This window comes from Rattus norvegicus, chromosome 15 (genome assembly GCF_021556685.1).
Source record: "Rattus norvegicus strain SHRSP/BbbUtx chromosome 15, alternate assembly SHRSP_T2T, whole genome shotgun sequence".
Taxonomy (NCBI): domain Eukaryota; kingdom Metazoa; phylum Chordata; class Mammalia; order Rodentia; family Muridae; genus Rattus; species Rattus norvegicus.
Window position 1 is genome coordinate 38639827 of NC_141548.1, and position 17124 is coordinate 38656950.

The 17124-nt window shown below is 46.7% G+C and overlaps 1 protein-coding gene across 1 annotated transcript in view; it reads left to right on the top strand.

The window, feature by feature from the left end:
• Window positions 1-16510, top strand: part of Mipep (mitochondrial intermediate peptidase) — a 125466-nt gene extending 108956 nt beyond the window's left edge. The window contains exon 19 of the mRNA XM_087586646.1: window positions 16189-16510. Within this exon, the coding sequence (XP_087442772.1) occupies window positions 16189-16226 (38 nt within the window). The 3' untranslated portion in view covers window positions 16227-16510. The remainder of the gene's footprint in view (window positions 1-16188) is intronic.
• The last annotated feature ends 614 nt before the right edge of the window (window positions 16511-17124 follow it).

Below are 17124 nucleotides of genomic sequence, written 5' to 3' on the forward strand. Positions count from 1 at the left end.
CTGGAGATAGATGAACTGTGGGAGAGCAACTTCAGAAAGAACAGAACAGCAAGAGGTTGAGATCACACACTTTCTGTTAGCAGCTTGTCTGATGTGCCAGGGTGGCCTAGCTCACTCTGCCTGACAGGGCTCTCCTGAGTTTTCTTCCTGACTCTATAAGACACTCATTCCCCCTGCTCCTTAGGGTGACAGGCCCGGAAAGGCAATGTTTGGTGACAGATAGTATTTCTGTGTGCTTGTCTAATGGACGAAGCATTTTCTACAGCTGACTGGGACCCACAGTTTCTGCCAGTGTCAAAAGCAGGTTGGATGGATCGTGTCTAGTTTGAGAAAGGATTTGAACAGAGAATCTCACAGTTAGTTTCAAAATTACATGTGTAATAGCATCATGAAATTGCCATCTTAACCTGGGACCATCCATACTTAAATCTTGACTCAGTTCTCTTATCTAGAGAGAACTTAAAGAAGAAACTCTTCTCTTGAGTGTTCATTTCTTCTCAGCTGCTCCAAAGTCTAGGAAACAGAGCAGAAGGTATGCGGGAGACCTTGTGAGACACAGCTGGCCTTTCCAAGGTCTCTCCTGCTCTCTGAGAATGAGTCGGGACTGAGCCTTCAGAGCCTACAGTCTTTGGCTTCCCATCAGCAGGCTCCATGGTCACCAGTAGAAGCTTCAGTTCACAAAGCCAACCGGATTTTCTCCAAGGGGACAAATAGATGGGACACGGAAGAGGGCAGGACAGGACTGGAAGCTGGAGGGGAGGGAGAAGCCTCTGGGTTGCACTGTTACTGAATAGAAAGCAAAGAAGCAAACTGTTGACTCAGTGTCCCACTCCTGAAGTTTTACCATGCCCTTCCAGAACACGAGCCAGAGTGGAGACTGAGTCCACCACTAAGCTTGGAAGTCAGGCCAAGTGGACCAAACGTTTTCAAGTGGAGATCAAACTCGAAACTTTCCAAATGTGGTAAAGCCAGGGTATCGTTGCACAGTATCATTATGTGCTCCGTGCCAGATGCTGCCCCTGTGTCACCATTCCTGGGTCCCATACAGTTTGTCACATTTTATCACTTCTTAAATGTTGCTGTTAGTAGGTTATTTCTGGGTCCCATCTAATTTTGGCATGTTCAGTTTTTAAGTAACTCATAAATCAACAAATAAAAAGAAAACTGTGCTTACACACAGCAAAGGAGGCAGCGCTCACAATTGCAGATCTGCAGCAGAAATTTCTTTGCCTTATTTAGCCAAACTCTGTAGGGGGCATGACAATGGCCTGGAGCAGCTAGGAGGAGGGGGAGAAAGCAGGATTGGTTTTAAGCTCCTTCCTACCTAAACTCTCTGAAACTTGACCTCCCAGTTACATGGCAGGCATTCCTGGAACTCTTGAACCATCTGAAATATTTGAGGTCAGATAGATGATTCCCCCAAACAATACAGTCTCCACAGGTCACTGGCTGGTGGCATTCAATTGCTGTCAAATCCAGGAGAAGATTGAAGCCAGACCCCAATCTAAACTTGTGACTTGAGGCTCCAGCACAGTCTTAAGATCTCACTGCTCCTTCTGACCCCACAGTTCTCCCTGTGACAGTCCTACAAGGTCACCCAAATCCAAGTCCCTCCTAAGCTATCAGCCCTATGATTAACACACAGATGCCCCTGGACTTTATTATGGGGATAGATCTGAATATCAACACTGTAAGCTAAAATAGCTTCAGCAGAAATTGCATTTAATGTACACAGCCTGCCCAGCTTCCTCGCTTAGCCTGGTCCACCTTAAATGTTCTCAGAACACTTCATCATCATCATGCAGAGAACCTATTATATAAGATGGTCTTGAATGTCCCGTGTTGTTTATTGTCGACAGCACTGAAAGTGAAGACAGATGGGTGCCCTTTCACTCCATGAGGAGTTGAAATAGTCAAACCGCAGTAGGTAGGAGACTAATGTTCCCACACTGGCACTCAGTCCAAAGAGCCAGTGTCTTTCTCTTCATAGCACTCAAATTGGTTTAGGAGCTGATCATGTCTCATCTGCAATAAAGTCCAATTGTGTTTGTTAACACTGGAGAGGGGCTTGTAGAGGAATTTACCCAAGACTTCCCATGTGCTAGCCCTCAGCTCCCCCAAACCCACAGCAAGCATGTTTTCACATAACATCAGGGATGGGGAAAAGTGTCGGGGAGGGAGACCAGTAGTCCCAAATGGTTAGTCGGAATGTGTGGGCAGAATGCTGCTGCTGCAATCTTGGGTGAAATTTCCTGACCCCAGATCACTTATTAACTCTTTTTAGGGAGAAGTGAAGCCCTTCTCACTTACCCTCCTCCTGTAAGAACCGAGGCCTATAGACTACACCTGGGAGATTGCCGTCCTGATAATTGGCCATTCCAAGAAACCCTTGCCCCTGCTGGGGTGCCTTATTCCTGAACACCCCTTGACACAGTGACTTCCCTTTGGGGAAGCCTGCATGGAGTAAGGGGCAGTTACGGGAGATGGCTGAGGGAAGTCACATAGCAGGTATGTTAACAGAGGCCAGGAGTCACTGAGATGATCCCAGGTGTAGGACAAGAGCTCTCATGGCTGCTGCCAGGGGCTGCAGTTCCAACCCAGGTCTCGACAGCATCCACTTGAGCCCAAAGCATGTATCCCCCTCCCCCTCACAATCACTGCTCATCCAGAGTAGCAGCAGCTAAGCCTTCAGCTTGCAGAGCACCCAGGAAGTGTCCTTGGAGAGCAGGACAGAGGTTTCTGGGTTTCTTGAAAAGTTCTTGATTTGTTCTGCCAGCCCTAAGTTAGGAGCATAAGGCCTGACGACTTTGTGAAGGGTGCTTGGCCGCGGTGGAGTCCTGTCCTGTGGACATCAGCGTGTCCCTCTGCTGTCAGTAAAGAAGGAGTACCGCAGGCAGGGCTGCAGGGATGAGCTGTCATCAAGGACCCAGGGGACTCTGGCCTTCAGGGTCTGATGGTACAAGAGACTGCTATGGCCAGAAACAGCACACCCAGGTCCTGCCCAAACCCAGAAGTCTCCATGTAGAGAGTCCAGGTGGGACATCGTCATCCCCAGATGCTATGATGTTGTTTGCCAGGCTACTGCTCACCCTGAAACCAGGTGGAGCTGGAACTGGGGAGGGCCTCGTTTTAAAGTTCTCCCCTTAATCTTCTGCCAGCAAAGCGAGAAGAAAGCTTTTATGATAGAGTGCACAGAGAGAGAGAGAGAGAGAGAGAGAGAGAGAGAGAGAGAGAGAGAGAGAGAGACCGCCAAGTCCCCTGGGAACCAGCACTGAGATGTGAAGAATACAGGCCTGTGAGTGCATGAGCCCTGTCCACCAGGCCTCCTGACCAAATTCCAGCTGATGTCCTTCCTGTCTCTGACTGACTCTGTCCCCACCCCTCAGGCACCTGGGATAGTCTTAATCCTTCTGCCCTTGGTTATATAATGTGCAGTGCTTAGGAATGGAGAGTGCACACACACACACACACACACACACACACACACACACACACACATGCACTCACATGCACACTCATATACATATATGTGATTCTGGTCTTTCTGTTGCTGTGATAAACACCATGACCAAACACACTCGGGGTGAGGGTGTTTCATCTTCCAACTCCCAATCACAATCCACCACTGAGGGAGGTCATGGCAAGAACCCAAGGCAGGAGCCTGGCGGCAGAACCTGTGGAAGAATGCCATTTGTCGGCTTACTCATTGGCTTGTCCCAGCTAGCTTTCTTATGTGGGCCAGGTCCACCTGCCATGGGATAGTGCCACTCCATGGGCCAGGCCCTCCTATATCAATCAATCAATCAAGACAACAGTCATAGAGAAGGCCACAGGCTAATCTGATCCAGGCAGTTCTTCAGTTCCCTCTTCCCATATTGCCATTGGTTGTGTCAGGTTGTCAATCAAAACTTACCAGCACAAATGGTCCCACAGATCCCAGGCTGACTTCAAACTCCCTATGTAGCCAAGGACAGACAACCTTGACCTTCTAATGCTTCTGACTCCACTCATCAGTGCTGGGATTTCAGGCCTGAGTCGTCACATCTCTGCTGCTCAAGGCTTTATGCATGCTAGTCAAGCACCAATGGAACCACACCCAAGTAGGGTTTTGCATATTTTTTTAAATTTTTTTTTAATTTTTTTTTATTAACTTGAGTATTTCTTATATACATTTCAAGTGTTATTCCCTTTCCCGGTTTCCGGGCAAACATCCCCCTCCCCCCTCCCCTTCCTTATGGGTGTTCCCCTCCCAACCCTCCCCCCATTGCCGCCCTCCCCCCATAGTCTAGTTCACTGGGGGTTCAGTCTTAGCAGGACCCAGGGCTTCCCCTTCCACTGGTGCTCTTACTAGGATATTCATTGCTACCTATGGGGTCAGAGTCCAGGGTCAGTCCATGTATAGTCTTTAGGTAGTGGCTTAGTCCCTGGAAGCTCTGGTTGCTTGACATTGTTGTACTTTTGGGGTCTCGAGCCCCTTCAAGCTCTTCCAGTTCTTTCTCTGATTCCTTCAACGGGGGACCTATTCTCAGTTCAGTGGTTTGCTGCTGGCATTCGCCTCTGTATTTGCTGTATTCTGGCTGTGTCTCTCAGGAGCGATCTACATCCGGCTCCTGTCGGTCTGCACTTCTTTGCTTCATCCATCTTGTCTAATTGGGTGGCTTATATGTATGGGCCACATGTGGGGCAGGCTCTGAATGGGTGTTCCTTCAGTCTCTGTTTTAATCTTTGCCTCTCCCTTCCCTGCCAAGGGTATTCTTTTTCCTCATTTAAAGAAGGAGTGAAGCATTCACATTTTGATCATCCGTCTTGAGTTTCGTTTGTTCTAGGGATCTAGGGTAATTCAAGCATTTGGGCTAATAGCCACTTATCAATGAGTACATACCATGTATGTCTTTCTGTGATTGGGTTAGCTCACTCAGGATGATATTTTCCAGTTCCAACCATTTGCCTACGAATTTCATAAACTCGTTGTTTTTGATAGCTGAGTAATATTCCATTGTGTAGATGTACCACATTTTCTGTATCCATTCCTCTGTTGAAGGGCATCTGGGTTCTTTCCAGTTTCTGGCTATTATAAATAAGGCTGCGATGAACATAGTGGAGCACGTGTCTCTTTTATATGTTGAAGCATCTTTTGGGTATATGCCCAAGAGAGGTATAGCTGGATCCTCAGGCAGTTCAATGTCCAATTTTGTGAGGAACCTCCAGACTGATTTCCAGAATGGTTTTACCAGTCTGCAATCCCACCAACAATGGAGGAGTGTTCCTCTTTCTCCACATCCTCGCCAGCATCTGCTGTCCCCTGAGTTTTTGATCTTAGCCATTCTCACTGGTGTGAGGTGAAATCTCAGGGTTGTTTTGATTTGCATTTCCCTTATGACTAAAGATGTTGAACATTTCTTTAGGTGTTTCTCAGCCATTCGGCATTCCTCAGCTGTGAATTCTTTGTTTAGCTCTGAACCCCATTTTTTAATAGGGTTATTTGTTTCCCTGCGGTCTAACTTCTTGAGTTCTTTGTATATTTTGGATATAAGGCCTCTATCTGTTGTAGGATTGGTAAAGATCTTTTCCCAATCTGTTGGTTGCCGTTTTGTCCTAACCACAGTGTCCTTTGCCTTACAGAAGCTTTGCAGTTTTATGAGATCCCATTTGTCGATTCTTGATCTTAGAGCATAAGCCATTGGTGTTTTGTTCAGGAAATTTTTTCCAGTGCCCATGTGTTCTAGATGCTTCCCTAGTTTTTCTTCTATTAGTTTGAGTGTGTCTGGTTTGATGTGGAGGTCCTTGATCCACTTGGACTTAAGCTTTAAGCACTAGAACACACTAAACTAAAAGCAGCAGTTTCTTACTGAACAGTTCCGAGTTTCAGTTTAGGATGGGCCGGGAAGCACACAGTAATTGACAGTCGCACATTAGGAAAGTGTTTAGCATTCCGAGTTGTCCACACGACACTAGGGAAGGCTGTAATATGTGTACTTTGCTGTAAGAAAAAACTAGGCCACCAGTTGTGGGCTGGGGTGTAGCTTGGCTTAGAGAGCCTGCTAGACACACTGGGCTCTGGGTTCTCTCCACCTTCATGGAAGGAAGAGACCTGTTGAGGCATGGAGGCCATAGTGTAGGGGTAGCATTCTGATTTGTCCCGTGTGCTGTGACCTCCAGGACTAGAGCTTAAAGAATGGCTGAAGACTTAGAGCCTGGAGTTCCAGTGTCAGCTGTAAGTGACCAGGGTGTGACTTTGGGACAGCTGTGCAGGGCTGGGTTCTTTCCCCAGCACCACGAACAATAAAGCATCCACCCAGTTTGCTTTGATGGCTAATTTTACCATCTTGTGGTGACATAGTTCTGTAGAACTCTTTTTTATTTTTCGTCCTCAGCTGTCACAGTATCGTGCATTTTGTGAGCCACACAATTAAGCTGACATTTGTTTTTTGTTTGTTCTTTTGGCCACAAGTAAACATGCTTAAACAACAGCCTCCTTCTGCTGTTGCATTACACAATCTCAAAATACCAGAGGGCTTTCATCTTAGTTTTGCAAACTATTAATTGCAAAATACTTCCACATACAATGAAGAAAGGTAATAGAACGTTAAGTGGGAAAGTCGGATGCAGAGAAGTTTCTCACTCCACTCAGCTTGTGTCCTCGGCTGGCCTCGTGCCTCCTGGTCCCACTTTAGCCAAAGGGAATCCCTCCAGGTGCCCTGCACACAGGACAGGAAGGACAACCAACCCCCGGGGTTGAAGAAGTACAGTTGACTCTAGGCATCAAGAAAGACTCACAGGTCCCAAGTGCTTGAGGTCCTCTCATAAAACGGAGCAGGGCCCACCCAGAAGCTATGCGTGGTGCAGCCTCCTGAACACACAGAAAACAGCCAACAAGACGCAGATGCAGATGTGATCCAGATGCCCACTGTGGTGCGCCCAGCTGAGGATGGGAAGTATTCACAAAGAACTGTCTCTGTGCTGCACGTGCACCTATCCTCAGCTGGTCGGGCCTGGGACTGTGAAACTCACGTTACGGAGAGGCTGTACGTTTTCGTGCTGTGCTGGGTTAACACAAGTCCTGTAACCACCCTGGGAGGCAGGCACTGTTTAAGGGGTTTGTTCTGGTTTTATTTATATGCACGTCACCACATGCATGCAGTGCCCAGAGAGACCAGAAAAGGGTATGAGATCCCTCGGGACTGTACTTACAGACACTTGTAAGACACTGTGTGAGTACCAGGAACAGAACCTGAGTCCTTTAGGAGAACAGCCAGTGCTCTTAACCTCTGAGCCATCTCTCCAACTCGAGTTACTACTTTTAACCCTATTTTGTGGATGAGGAAGCTGGAGCCCAGGGAAGTTAGGCATCTTTCAAGAGAGGTCGGGCACACTGTTGTGAAATTGGTGTGAGTCCCACACCTGTGGGTTTCAGCCCCACGTTGAATCTCATGCCTTCATCTTGGGGCCCTTCTTCTATCTTCTTTGCTCTGCCTCAGTGGCCTGGGCCACCTGCTCCTGCCTTCCATTAGCTCTACATCCACGCCAGAGTGGCTGCACTTCTTGTTTCCTTCTGGGATCAGAGACCTGGGAATCATCTCTCAATCCCGTCACTGCCCCTGTGGCCCACTAAGGTCAGTGCTTAGAGCAGGTGCTTACAAAGAGGCAGAGGTAGAATCCATCAGGACTAACCTGGTGATGGCCGCTCAGTGCCTTAGGTCCCAGATGGTGAGCTCTTGTTCAGATGGTCCAGGTTCTGCTTACTGAGTCTGGTGGAAAAAGTCAGATGTGTGACCTTAGACCAGAACTATTCTTTATTGTTTGTTTGTTTGTTTTCTCTGCAAGACACCTGTAGCCGCTGCCCCGAGGCTGTTGTAGGCACTCAAAGCTTTGGCCTGCCTCCTGGTGGGTGACCTTGGAGACTGGCAGGACATTATGACCTATTGTGGAAGACATTGCATGGACCTGAGGCCTCCCTGCGGCTTAGCTGCCTTTTTGTCCAGATCAGCAGGCCTTGTTATCATGGTCTCCAGCCACCATTCAGCAGGCTTGGTGAGCTATGTCAGGAACCGGATGCCGGCACCGGTCCCTCTGTGGTCACTCTCTCCAGTTCTCGATAACTCACCTGAGTCCTGCTCTTTGTGAGGGCCATGGCTGAGGTTCCTGGGGGCTCACGGGGAGCACTCTAGCTGTCTCAGGCCATGGCTTGCTATTTCAACTACACGATTCAGTACACTTTGTTTCGTGTGGCTGCTCCAGCCAGATGGCATGCATGCGCCTGTACTATTTGCTGGCCTTTTCTAAGTCCCTGGCGCCTCTCCATGTTTGCATTTCCAGGGCTTTATGTCCCTGACATTAATAACTGTGCTGAGATCCTGTCCTCCTCAGGGTAATACTTTGCATTTTTCCACAGTGGACCTCCTCTGATTTTCTTCCTTTAATTCCTGCCTCCTGCTTCTTATCCTATTCTCTTTGAGTGGGAGGCCGATTTAGTTTCAGTGAATGGTCAGCTGCCCTCTGTTCTCTCAAGAGGGAGGGGACCACACCAAAGATAATTAGCTTCCTTTTGTTGATGGCATCCTGCTGTCTCCAGTCTCGAATGTGAGAGTTTGTTCAAGTCCAGGTTCTGCCTGCTGAGGCTGGCAGAAGAGCTGAATGTGTGCCCTGGGGCTGCTCCCTGCGACTGCGATGGCCTTCCTGGGTTCTTCTTGACGAGGCGTCATGGTATTGCATGGAAACTTGGGGCTCATCTCTAAAACAGTGCATTTTGTATACACAAATATTTCAAAGCCTGAAAAGTAAACCCATATCTCCTGTACAGGATGTAAGTCGGTTACTATACAAAGGAGTGGTTATCTTGGTCCATTTCCTGTCGTTATAACACAATACTCAAGGCTGGACACTTTATAAAGAAAGAGGTTCATTGATCTCAGTTTTCTGGATCAATCAGTGAAGAGCATGATATTGGCATTCTGGCCAGGATCCTCTCTTGGCTGTATCACACAATGGCAGAGAACTGGCAGGGCTATCAGCCATGTGCAGAACAAGTCACATAGTAAGAATTTGCCAGTGATATTATATTCTGGGGTCAGGCTTAAACTAATTTAAAAACAATTAATCAATAAAACCACTTCCTCAGCCCCTCTCTTTCTGCTTGCCCCATTCTTCCCCTCCATACTGTTCTACTAACCTACTTCCATGGCACATTTATGTGTCTAGTCGAGATGTCTCTTAGGAGAGAAAGCACACAGTATTGGTTTGGGGGTGTTTGGGAAGTTGTTTGTTTTTTGTGGGGTTTTGTTTGGTTTGATTCTGTTTTGTTTTTTGTTGTTGCTTTGTTTTGTTTTTCGAACCTGGCTTACTGTGCTTACCATAATTTACCCAAGTTCTATTCTTCTGCAAAGGACATCCCTTCATTCTCTAGAGCTAAATAAACTCCGCAGTGTGTGTGAGCCACGTGGATGTGCTTTTTCCACAACCAGGACCCCAAGAGAACTATATTGTTAATCTCTTGAGCTAATTACCTCCCACTTAGCCACACCTCTTAAAGGCTCCCCAACTTCCCAGCACTGCCTGCCACATTGGAAGACAGGTTTCCAGAATGTGAACCTTTTGGAGAGAAAAGCACAGTGAATCCATGGTAGAGGTTACATTGTGATTTCAGGGAGAGCCCCCTAACAGCAAATAGAGGTGTGGGACCAGACAAGGGAAGGTTTCTTGGCCTTCAGATGGGAGGCAGGGAGGGTCTCATTAAAATAATTAAAAATAAAGCAGAGATAACTGTAATCAGAATCGTGCAAGTCCTACCTGGGGAAAATGGGGTACTCAGTAGTCGGCTTTCAACCTCCCCTGGTTTTCGTTCTCACCCCGAAGGCACTCCCTACCGATGTGTTCTACCCATTTATCTCAAGATCTCGAGATATTTTGATTCAGGTACAGATGGGCCTCAGCAGGCTTGTAACATTCATTTCTGGTTTGGGAGCCGCCTTTGATCTCCAGCCTCTCATCTCTGACTTTGAAGATGGTTTGCAAGTGTTTCTATCTCAGGATCCCATCTCCCTGCAAACTGACCTCACTATGCCTCATCCCTGGGCACTCTAGGAAGACATCAGCTCTACAGGACAGTTAGAACTGAACCCCTCAGAGATGCCACTTCCTAACCACACCCAAAAGCTCTGCCTGTCTGATGGCTCTTGAGAAAGTAGGTCACAGGGTCAATGAACCCCAGTAGCTTGTAGTGATGATCCCGTGAAAATGGCTGGGGTTTTGTTCTAGGTCTGTCTTCCTCCATATTTACACTTAGTAATTAATTATGAAAGGGTTCTTTCTGACCTAGATGTATTCTGTAAATCTAAGATCATGGTATTGGATACCTCTTCATCTTCCCTCAGAATTGGGCGGGTTTTCAAACATTTCTCATATAGGATGTATTTTGAGCATCCCTAACCTGGAAACCAAATTCTTCAAAAGCTCCAAAATCCAAAACTTTTAAAATTCTGCCAAAAAACCCCACTAGAAACTCCATGCCCCACCTCAATTGCACTTCATGCCCAAACATTGCATAAAGTCAACCCCAGACTATATACACACATGTTACCTATGAAACATAAAAATCATATTTAAGTTTGAGCTCCCCAGATATATTATACTTATGCAAACATTCCAAAATCTAAAAAAATACAAACAGCAACAACGAACCCCAAATCCCAATCCTGTCTGGTCTTGAGCATTATCGGATTAGCATCACTCTGCCAGGTCTGTCCCCAAGTACCACTCTCCCAGCATTGACAGCTTTGAAAACAAATGATCTGAAGCCTTGTAAGGTGCAACAAAGGCAAGATTCTGAGCATCCCTTGGCCAATCTGTGGAACTCTCCTGTTTTCTACATCCCACCAGCAGCCCTGGCCTCTTTTGTCCTCAGGATGTCTCCTTTATAAGGCAGAGGAAGGACAGACCTAGAGCCAAGGGGATCACGGATTCTTGGGTAACTGGAGATAGATTCTGTCTTGGGACCTAGCCACAGTCGTGTGATGAAGTTCTTACTCCAGGAACCCTTCAGCATCCCCTAAAGCTGCTTCCTAATGCTTTTGATAAACTAGGAACCGAGTTCCTCTGGTTAAGCAGTGTCTATGACTGAAAGACAGGGTTCTTCCTTATTTTTTGAGTAATGGTGATTTAAGATGCTTTAAACTCTGGGAAACCTGAGGGAGTAGAGTCCATTCCTGTCTCCTGAGCAGAAGAGCACATGAGCTCATGGGGACAGGCTGTCCTGTACCTTACTCCTAGTAACAAGCCAGGAGAGTGCAGGAGAGACCAAGAGGCCCCATCATCACTCCCTCAGTGAGTGTCCTTTTATACACACATCAGAGGTTACCAGGGGACACGTTGTACCTCACCACCCATGATTTCCTTCACTTTCCCCTTATCCTGCTGACTAATTGTATGTCACCTGGGCCCAGCTAGAGTCATTTGGGAAGAGCGACTGTCGATTGACATAAGATCTGTATGTAGGCAAACCTGCAGAAAGCAGGCTGAGCAAGCCTTGAGGAGCAAGCCGTGAGCAGCACGCCTCCATGGCCTCTGTTTCAGTTCTTGCATCGAGGTTCCTGCCCTTACTTCATTGATGGAATGTTATCTGGAAGTGTAAGATTAAATAAATCCTTTCCTCCCCAAGTTGTTCTTGGTCATGGTATTTTATCATAGGATTAGATACTTGGCACTCACCCAATCTCTAGTGACTTTGCTATGAGACTGTCTCCTAGGGATGTGAGAAGCTACACCCGTAAAATCTCACTAACATGGCTGCCTAAACATGAGCTCAACAAGGACAACAGCAATAGGACAAGCTAAATGAGAAGGGGGAAAAGCATTTAAGACCTGAAAACCCTGTACAAATAACAACAGGCAACTAAGAGGTGCCCAGCAGGAGAAATCGCCTTCCCCAGTAAAGAGCACACAAACTGGTTATGCAATACCAAGTGGTCAGCCCTGAAAATATACAAGTAACATTATACTGTCTGAACAGGCTGTGTGTGTGTGTGTGTGTGTGTGTGTGTGTGTGTGTGTGTGTGTGTGTTTAGGAACTTAATGACCTAGTAGTTCTTTCCAAACATCTGTAGTGTTAGTGATCCCTTCCCCCATCTCTCCCTCTGCCCTACCTTCCCATCTCCTCCCCACCCTACCCCCCATTACTCCTCTTTCCTTTTTCCCTGGGCTTTTTGAGCCCAGTCCATGTCCCTACATAGACACAGAATGCCAATGCCAGTTCTGACCCAGGCACCCCATTACAATCCTGAAAAGACAGAACCAAGTTTATCAGCAATTTTTACCGACACTCAGGCTTTGTTCATGTGTTCCTTGGTGACCCCTGCCTGCACAGACACCTTTGTGAAGCTTTCTTCTCTGGGGCAGGGCAGCAGCCAGCTATGACCTGCTGTGAGGGCTCTTTGTTGGGATGATGGCGTGCAAGCTCTGTGTCTGGGATGGAGTGTGGTGTAGGTGAAATCTAGACCTCAGTGTCAGGAGTGGGATGGAGGGGAGGAACCCACCTGCTGCTTGAAGTTCTGTCACAGGAAGGAGTGCAGAGGCACCTCAAACCCTCCTGCCTCCTCCCTCCTCCCTTCTGCATCAGATTAACCACCCCACTCAGTAGCTGACCTGCTGGAGAGAAAGAACAATGCGACATTTAGCAACCTGCACAGGGCCAGAAGGCACCTGGACCTGCCTGAATCCACCTCCTCAGGGGCTCTCTGTTGGGAAAAGTCCCGGAGAAAGGGACCTGCTGCAGTTTCTGCCCTTCCCAAGGTAAAGGCTGTTGCTACTTTGGTACCTGTTTGGCTTGGAGTACCCTGCAGTCTATCCTCTTGCACCAGGAGGGTGACAGCCAGTGATGCAGATGAGATACTCCTACCCAGCCAGCGCTTGCTAATGGGAAAGAGGAATGAAGATCGGCTGGCCCTGCTGCTCTCTTTCCCCAGGATGCACTGCTACAGGAAAGTGCGAACCATGGCCAGAGCAGGCACCATCTCTCCAGCTCTGAACCATCTCTGCAGCTCCAAGCATTACAGTTGGTCTTTCCAAGAGCCAGGCCTGTGGTGCTGCTCAGCCAGCAGAGGCCATGCCCAGACTCCTCCCATGCCCCTAGCCACAGGCTAAGGTCTTCAGACCCCATCTGCAGCTCTGCAGTAGGGTGTCACTGTACACAGTACCTGGTTGCCATTCCCTGACTATTTTTTCCTACTAAGCACTTGTGTTTAATGTATAGAGGAAACATTGAGCGAGCTTGTGGAGAGCAGGGGCTTCAACTCCACAGTAACTCCAAAGGCCTTCAACAAGTTCATCTCACTGCTCCCCACTTTTATGTTCACTAGCCCCAGTCTTTCTTCAAACACAACTACATCTACATTGTTGAACATTTTTTTTTTCTTTTCCTCATCAATCTTTAGGAGGAAAAGATAGGAGAATATCCAGTGAGGCTAGCCTGGGCTCCACTTCCAGTGTGAGGCAAGCCTGGGCTCTACTTCCAGTGTGGGGCTAGCCTGGGTTCCATCTCCAATGTGAGGCTAGCCTGGGTTCCATCTCCAGTGTAAGGCTAGCCTGGTCTTCATCTCCAGTGTGAGACTAACCTGGGTTCCATCTCCAGTGTGGGGCTATCCTGGCCTTCATCTCTAGTGTGAGGCTAGCCAGGCCACCATAGTGAATGCTGCCTGGCACTCAGGAGCAAAGGCAATGGGACCAAGAGTTCAAAGTCTGGGTGAAGAGACGGCTTAGTGGGTAAAGTACAATCACGAGGATTGGAATTCGGATCCCCAGCACCTATGTAAACATCTGGGCATGTCAACACGTGCCTATAACCCTAGAGAGGAAGACACGGGTGGATTTGGCTAGCCAGTCTAGCCCAAATGGCAAGTCCCAAGTTCAGTAAGAGACACTGTTTTGAAAAAAAGAAAAGACAGAAAGAAGATAGAGAGATCTGACACATCAGATTCACATGATAGTTACTTTTCTTATTTCTGTAACAAAATAACTGAGGAAAGTAACCTAAGGAAAGGTTTCTTTTAGATTACAGTTTGGGGGGGGTAGAAGCCTTCATGTATGGAAACAGGCAGCAGGAGTGCGAGGGGCTAGTCTGATTTCATTCAGCCAGGAAACAAGAGACATGTGGTGTTCAGCTCACTTACCTGTTGTTTTTGTTTGGTTTGGTTTGGTTTGTTTATTTGCGTTTTCAAGACAGGATTTCTCTGTGTAGCCTTGGCTGTCTTAGAATTCCACCTGTAGACCAGGCTGACCTTTAACTCAGAGACCCATCTACCCCCACCTCCCAAGAGCTGGGTGAAAGGCGTACATCAACAGGCCCATCTCTTGCTGCTTCTTTTTTTTTCTCCCTCAGGACTCGATTCTGTGGAGGGATGCTGCTCGAGTTCAAAGTTGTCTTCCCTTCCCTTTTAACGCTCTCTGGAACCCTCACACCTATGCAGAGAGGTGTCTCGTGGCGATTCTACACCCAGTCAGGCTGAAAATGAAGATAACCATCACACTTCACTTCATAGTCAGTTTGAGGCCAGCCTGGGCTACCTGAGACACAAAAAGAAACCCATCTTGTATTGATCATGTCTTTTTCAATTAGTTTCCCCTTGTCTGTAGTTCATTGGAACAAGCAGAACGAGCAGAATTTAAAGTTGATCATAGTCGATTCTGTCCATCTATGTCACAGTTTTTTATTTGAGTGGTTTATTGAGGCAGGATTTGTCTATGTAACCCTGACTATCCTGGAACTCTCAAACCCAGAGATCTGCCTGCCTCTGCCTCCTGAGTGCTGGAATTAAAGGCATGAGCCATCATGCCTGGTTACAATTTGTTTTTAAATATCCCATTGAAGAAATATTCCCCTATCAAAGGCCAAAAAGAATAGTCTCTTTCATTATTCAAAAATATTTTGGTTGGGGATTTAGCTCAGTGGTAGAGCACTTGCCTAGCAAGCCCAAGGCCCTGTGTTCGGTCCCCAGCTCCGAAAAAAAAAATATTTTTTTGGAGTGGAACCCAGAGCCTCATGCAAGCTAAGCAGAGGTCCACCTCCGACCAACATCCCCAGCCCTTCCCTTTATTTTAGTCTAAAAGTTTCAAGGTTTGCCTGGACTATTTAGATCTTCCATTCACACAGAGCTTGCACTGGGCATGGTAAAGGAGACCTCTGGTTTACAATGTTCACACCGAACATTGTCCTGGCACTGGTGCCTGTGTGCCCCAGCTCTATGCCTTGTCCTCACTCCTCTGTTGGCTGCTGGCTGAGTCCCAAGGCTCTGCTTGTCTGTGGTGTAATGCTGCAAAGACAGCAGTGCCTTCTCTCCTTCACACCCGCACATCAGAGGAGCTCTGTCCTCCAGGAACATTGGCAAAGTTCATTGAACAAAGAAAAACAAAACAAACAACTAAGCAAGTAAAACCAGCATGAGTTCAGTTGCAAACTAGCAGGGGTTTTAGATTGCAGCTTGTTAAAATTTATCTGCAAACTGTGCTAAATCACTCACAGTGACAATGAATTAGGCACCTCCAGCAGGCTTTTCTGTCCGCAGTGTGTTTTATTTGTCCATTTAAACATTAGTGCATTTGTTTTTCTGGTCTGTGCATGTGTGTGCATATGTGTGAATGTGTGCATGTATGTGTGTATGTACTCGTGTTTGTGCATGTGCGTGTGCGTGCATGAGTGCGTGCGCATGTATGTGTGTGTGTGTTTACACAATGACTCACTTTCACAATACCCATGAATGTTAGGATTTTTGCCTTAAAATTGACTTGGTCTAATGCTAATTTAACAATCTCAGCTTTTTTTTTAGATCAGTTTGGACTTGGATTTTTTGTACGGATTTGCATTGAACTGTCTTTGTTCATGTTCACTATTGTTCTGAAGTGAACCTGATAGTGCTGTATTCAGTACTGATCCGTAACTGTGCTGACTAATGTGATTTTACTTCTGATTCACCACACTCTTTCTTCTCCTCTCCTACTTGGAGTTTTTAGATTTTCTGTAACCTGACTGTCTTTCTCCAGTGGTCTGAAAGGAGTGTGACTGTTGTTTCTGCTTTCCAAGCTTACACTTAAGATTGTAGATGGCGTATCCAACTTCACAGTGTCTGGTGGCATCTTTGATCTTTGCAATGACATAAAGACTGGAGATGTCAACTCTGGTCTCATTTCTGTCTTTCATGGCAGTACTCTGGAGAAACAGCTTCCTGCTCCTTCCTTCATGAAGCAGCTCTGATGATGTAGGATTGGGAAGGCTACTGACCTATCTAAAGGGGAACAGTGATGTTTGCACCCATGCTCACCTATCACCGCAATCAAGATCATGAACTCAAATGACTCTGTTTCCAAAGCCCAAGCAGCCAGAACAGTCACAGCTACAGCAGCCGCTCGCGTGAGTGTGACACACGCTCCCTTTATTTGCTCGCCTTTGTTTTACTGTTTTGTCCAAGTTGGTCTCTTTTTTCTTGAATAAACAGTAGCTCTGTGAATGCTATGCACCGCACATTTACTCCTTTGCCTTTGTGTTTGAATGGAGCACTAGCGGATACAGAATTCTGTATCCTGACAGTTTCTCAGCATTTGGAGAGCACTGTTCTATGCCAAGGGAATAAATGGGAATGTTACAGAGATATCAGCACTGCCCTGGGCATTGCAGCACGATTCATAATACACAAGATATAGAAATAACCCGGTGTCCATCAATGAACAAAATAGAAGAGAGTATATCACCATGAAATACACACGATCCACGTGTAGGAAGTGACATAATCTGGGCATGGAGAGACATGTGGTTTTACCTGTGAAGGGGAGCTCGGGGAGATGTTGATCAAAGGACCCAATGTTTCAAGGATAGAAGAATAAGAAATCTATTGTATATCATGATGGCTACAGTCATTCATGTAGAATATTTTTTTTTAAAATGCTGAGATTAGATGCAAAGGTTAGAAAGGATATACATGGTGATAGGCTGGATTCAGTTCTTTCACTATGTACACATTAAACATTCATGCTATTTATAATCCATATGCATGATTTATGTTAAGTAAAACTTAAAAATAAAACATGGAAAAATTGACCCAACACTAAAGTTGCCATTTCACCCATGTATCAGTGTACTACTTG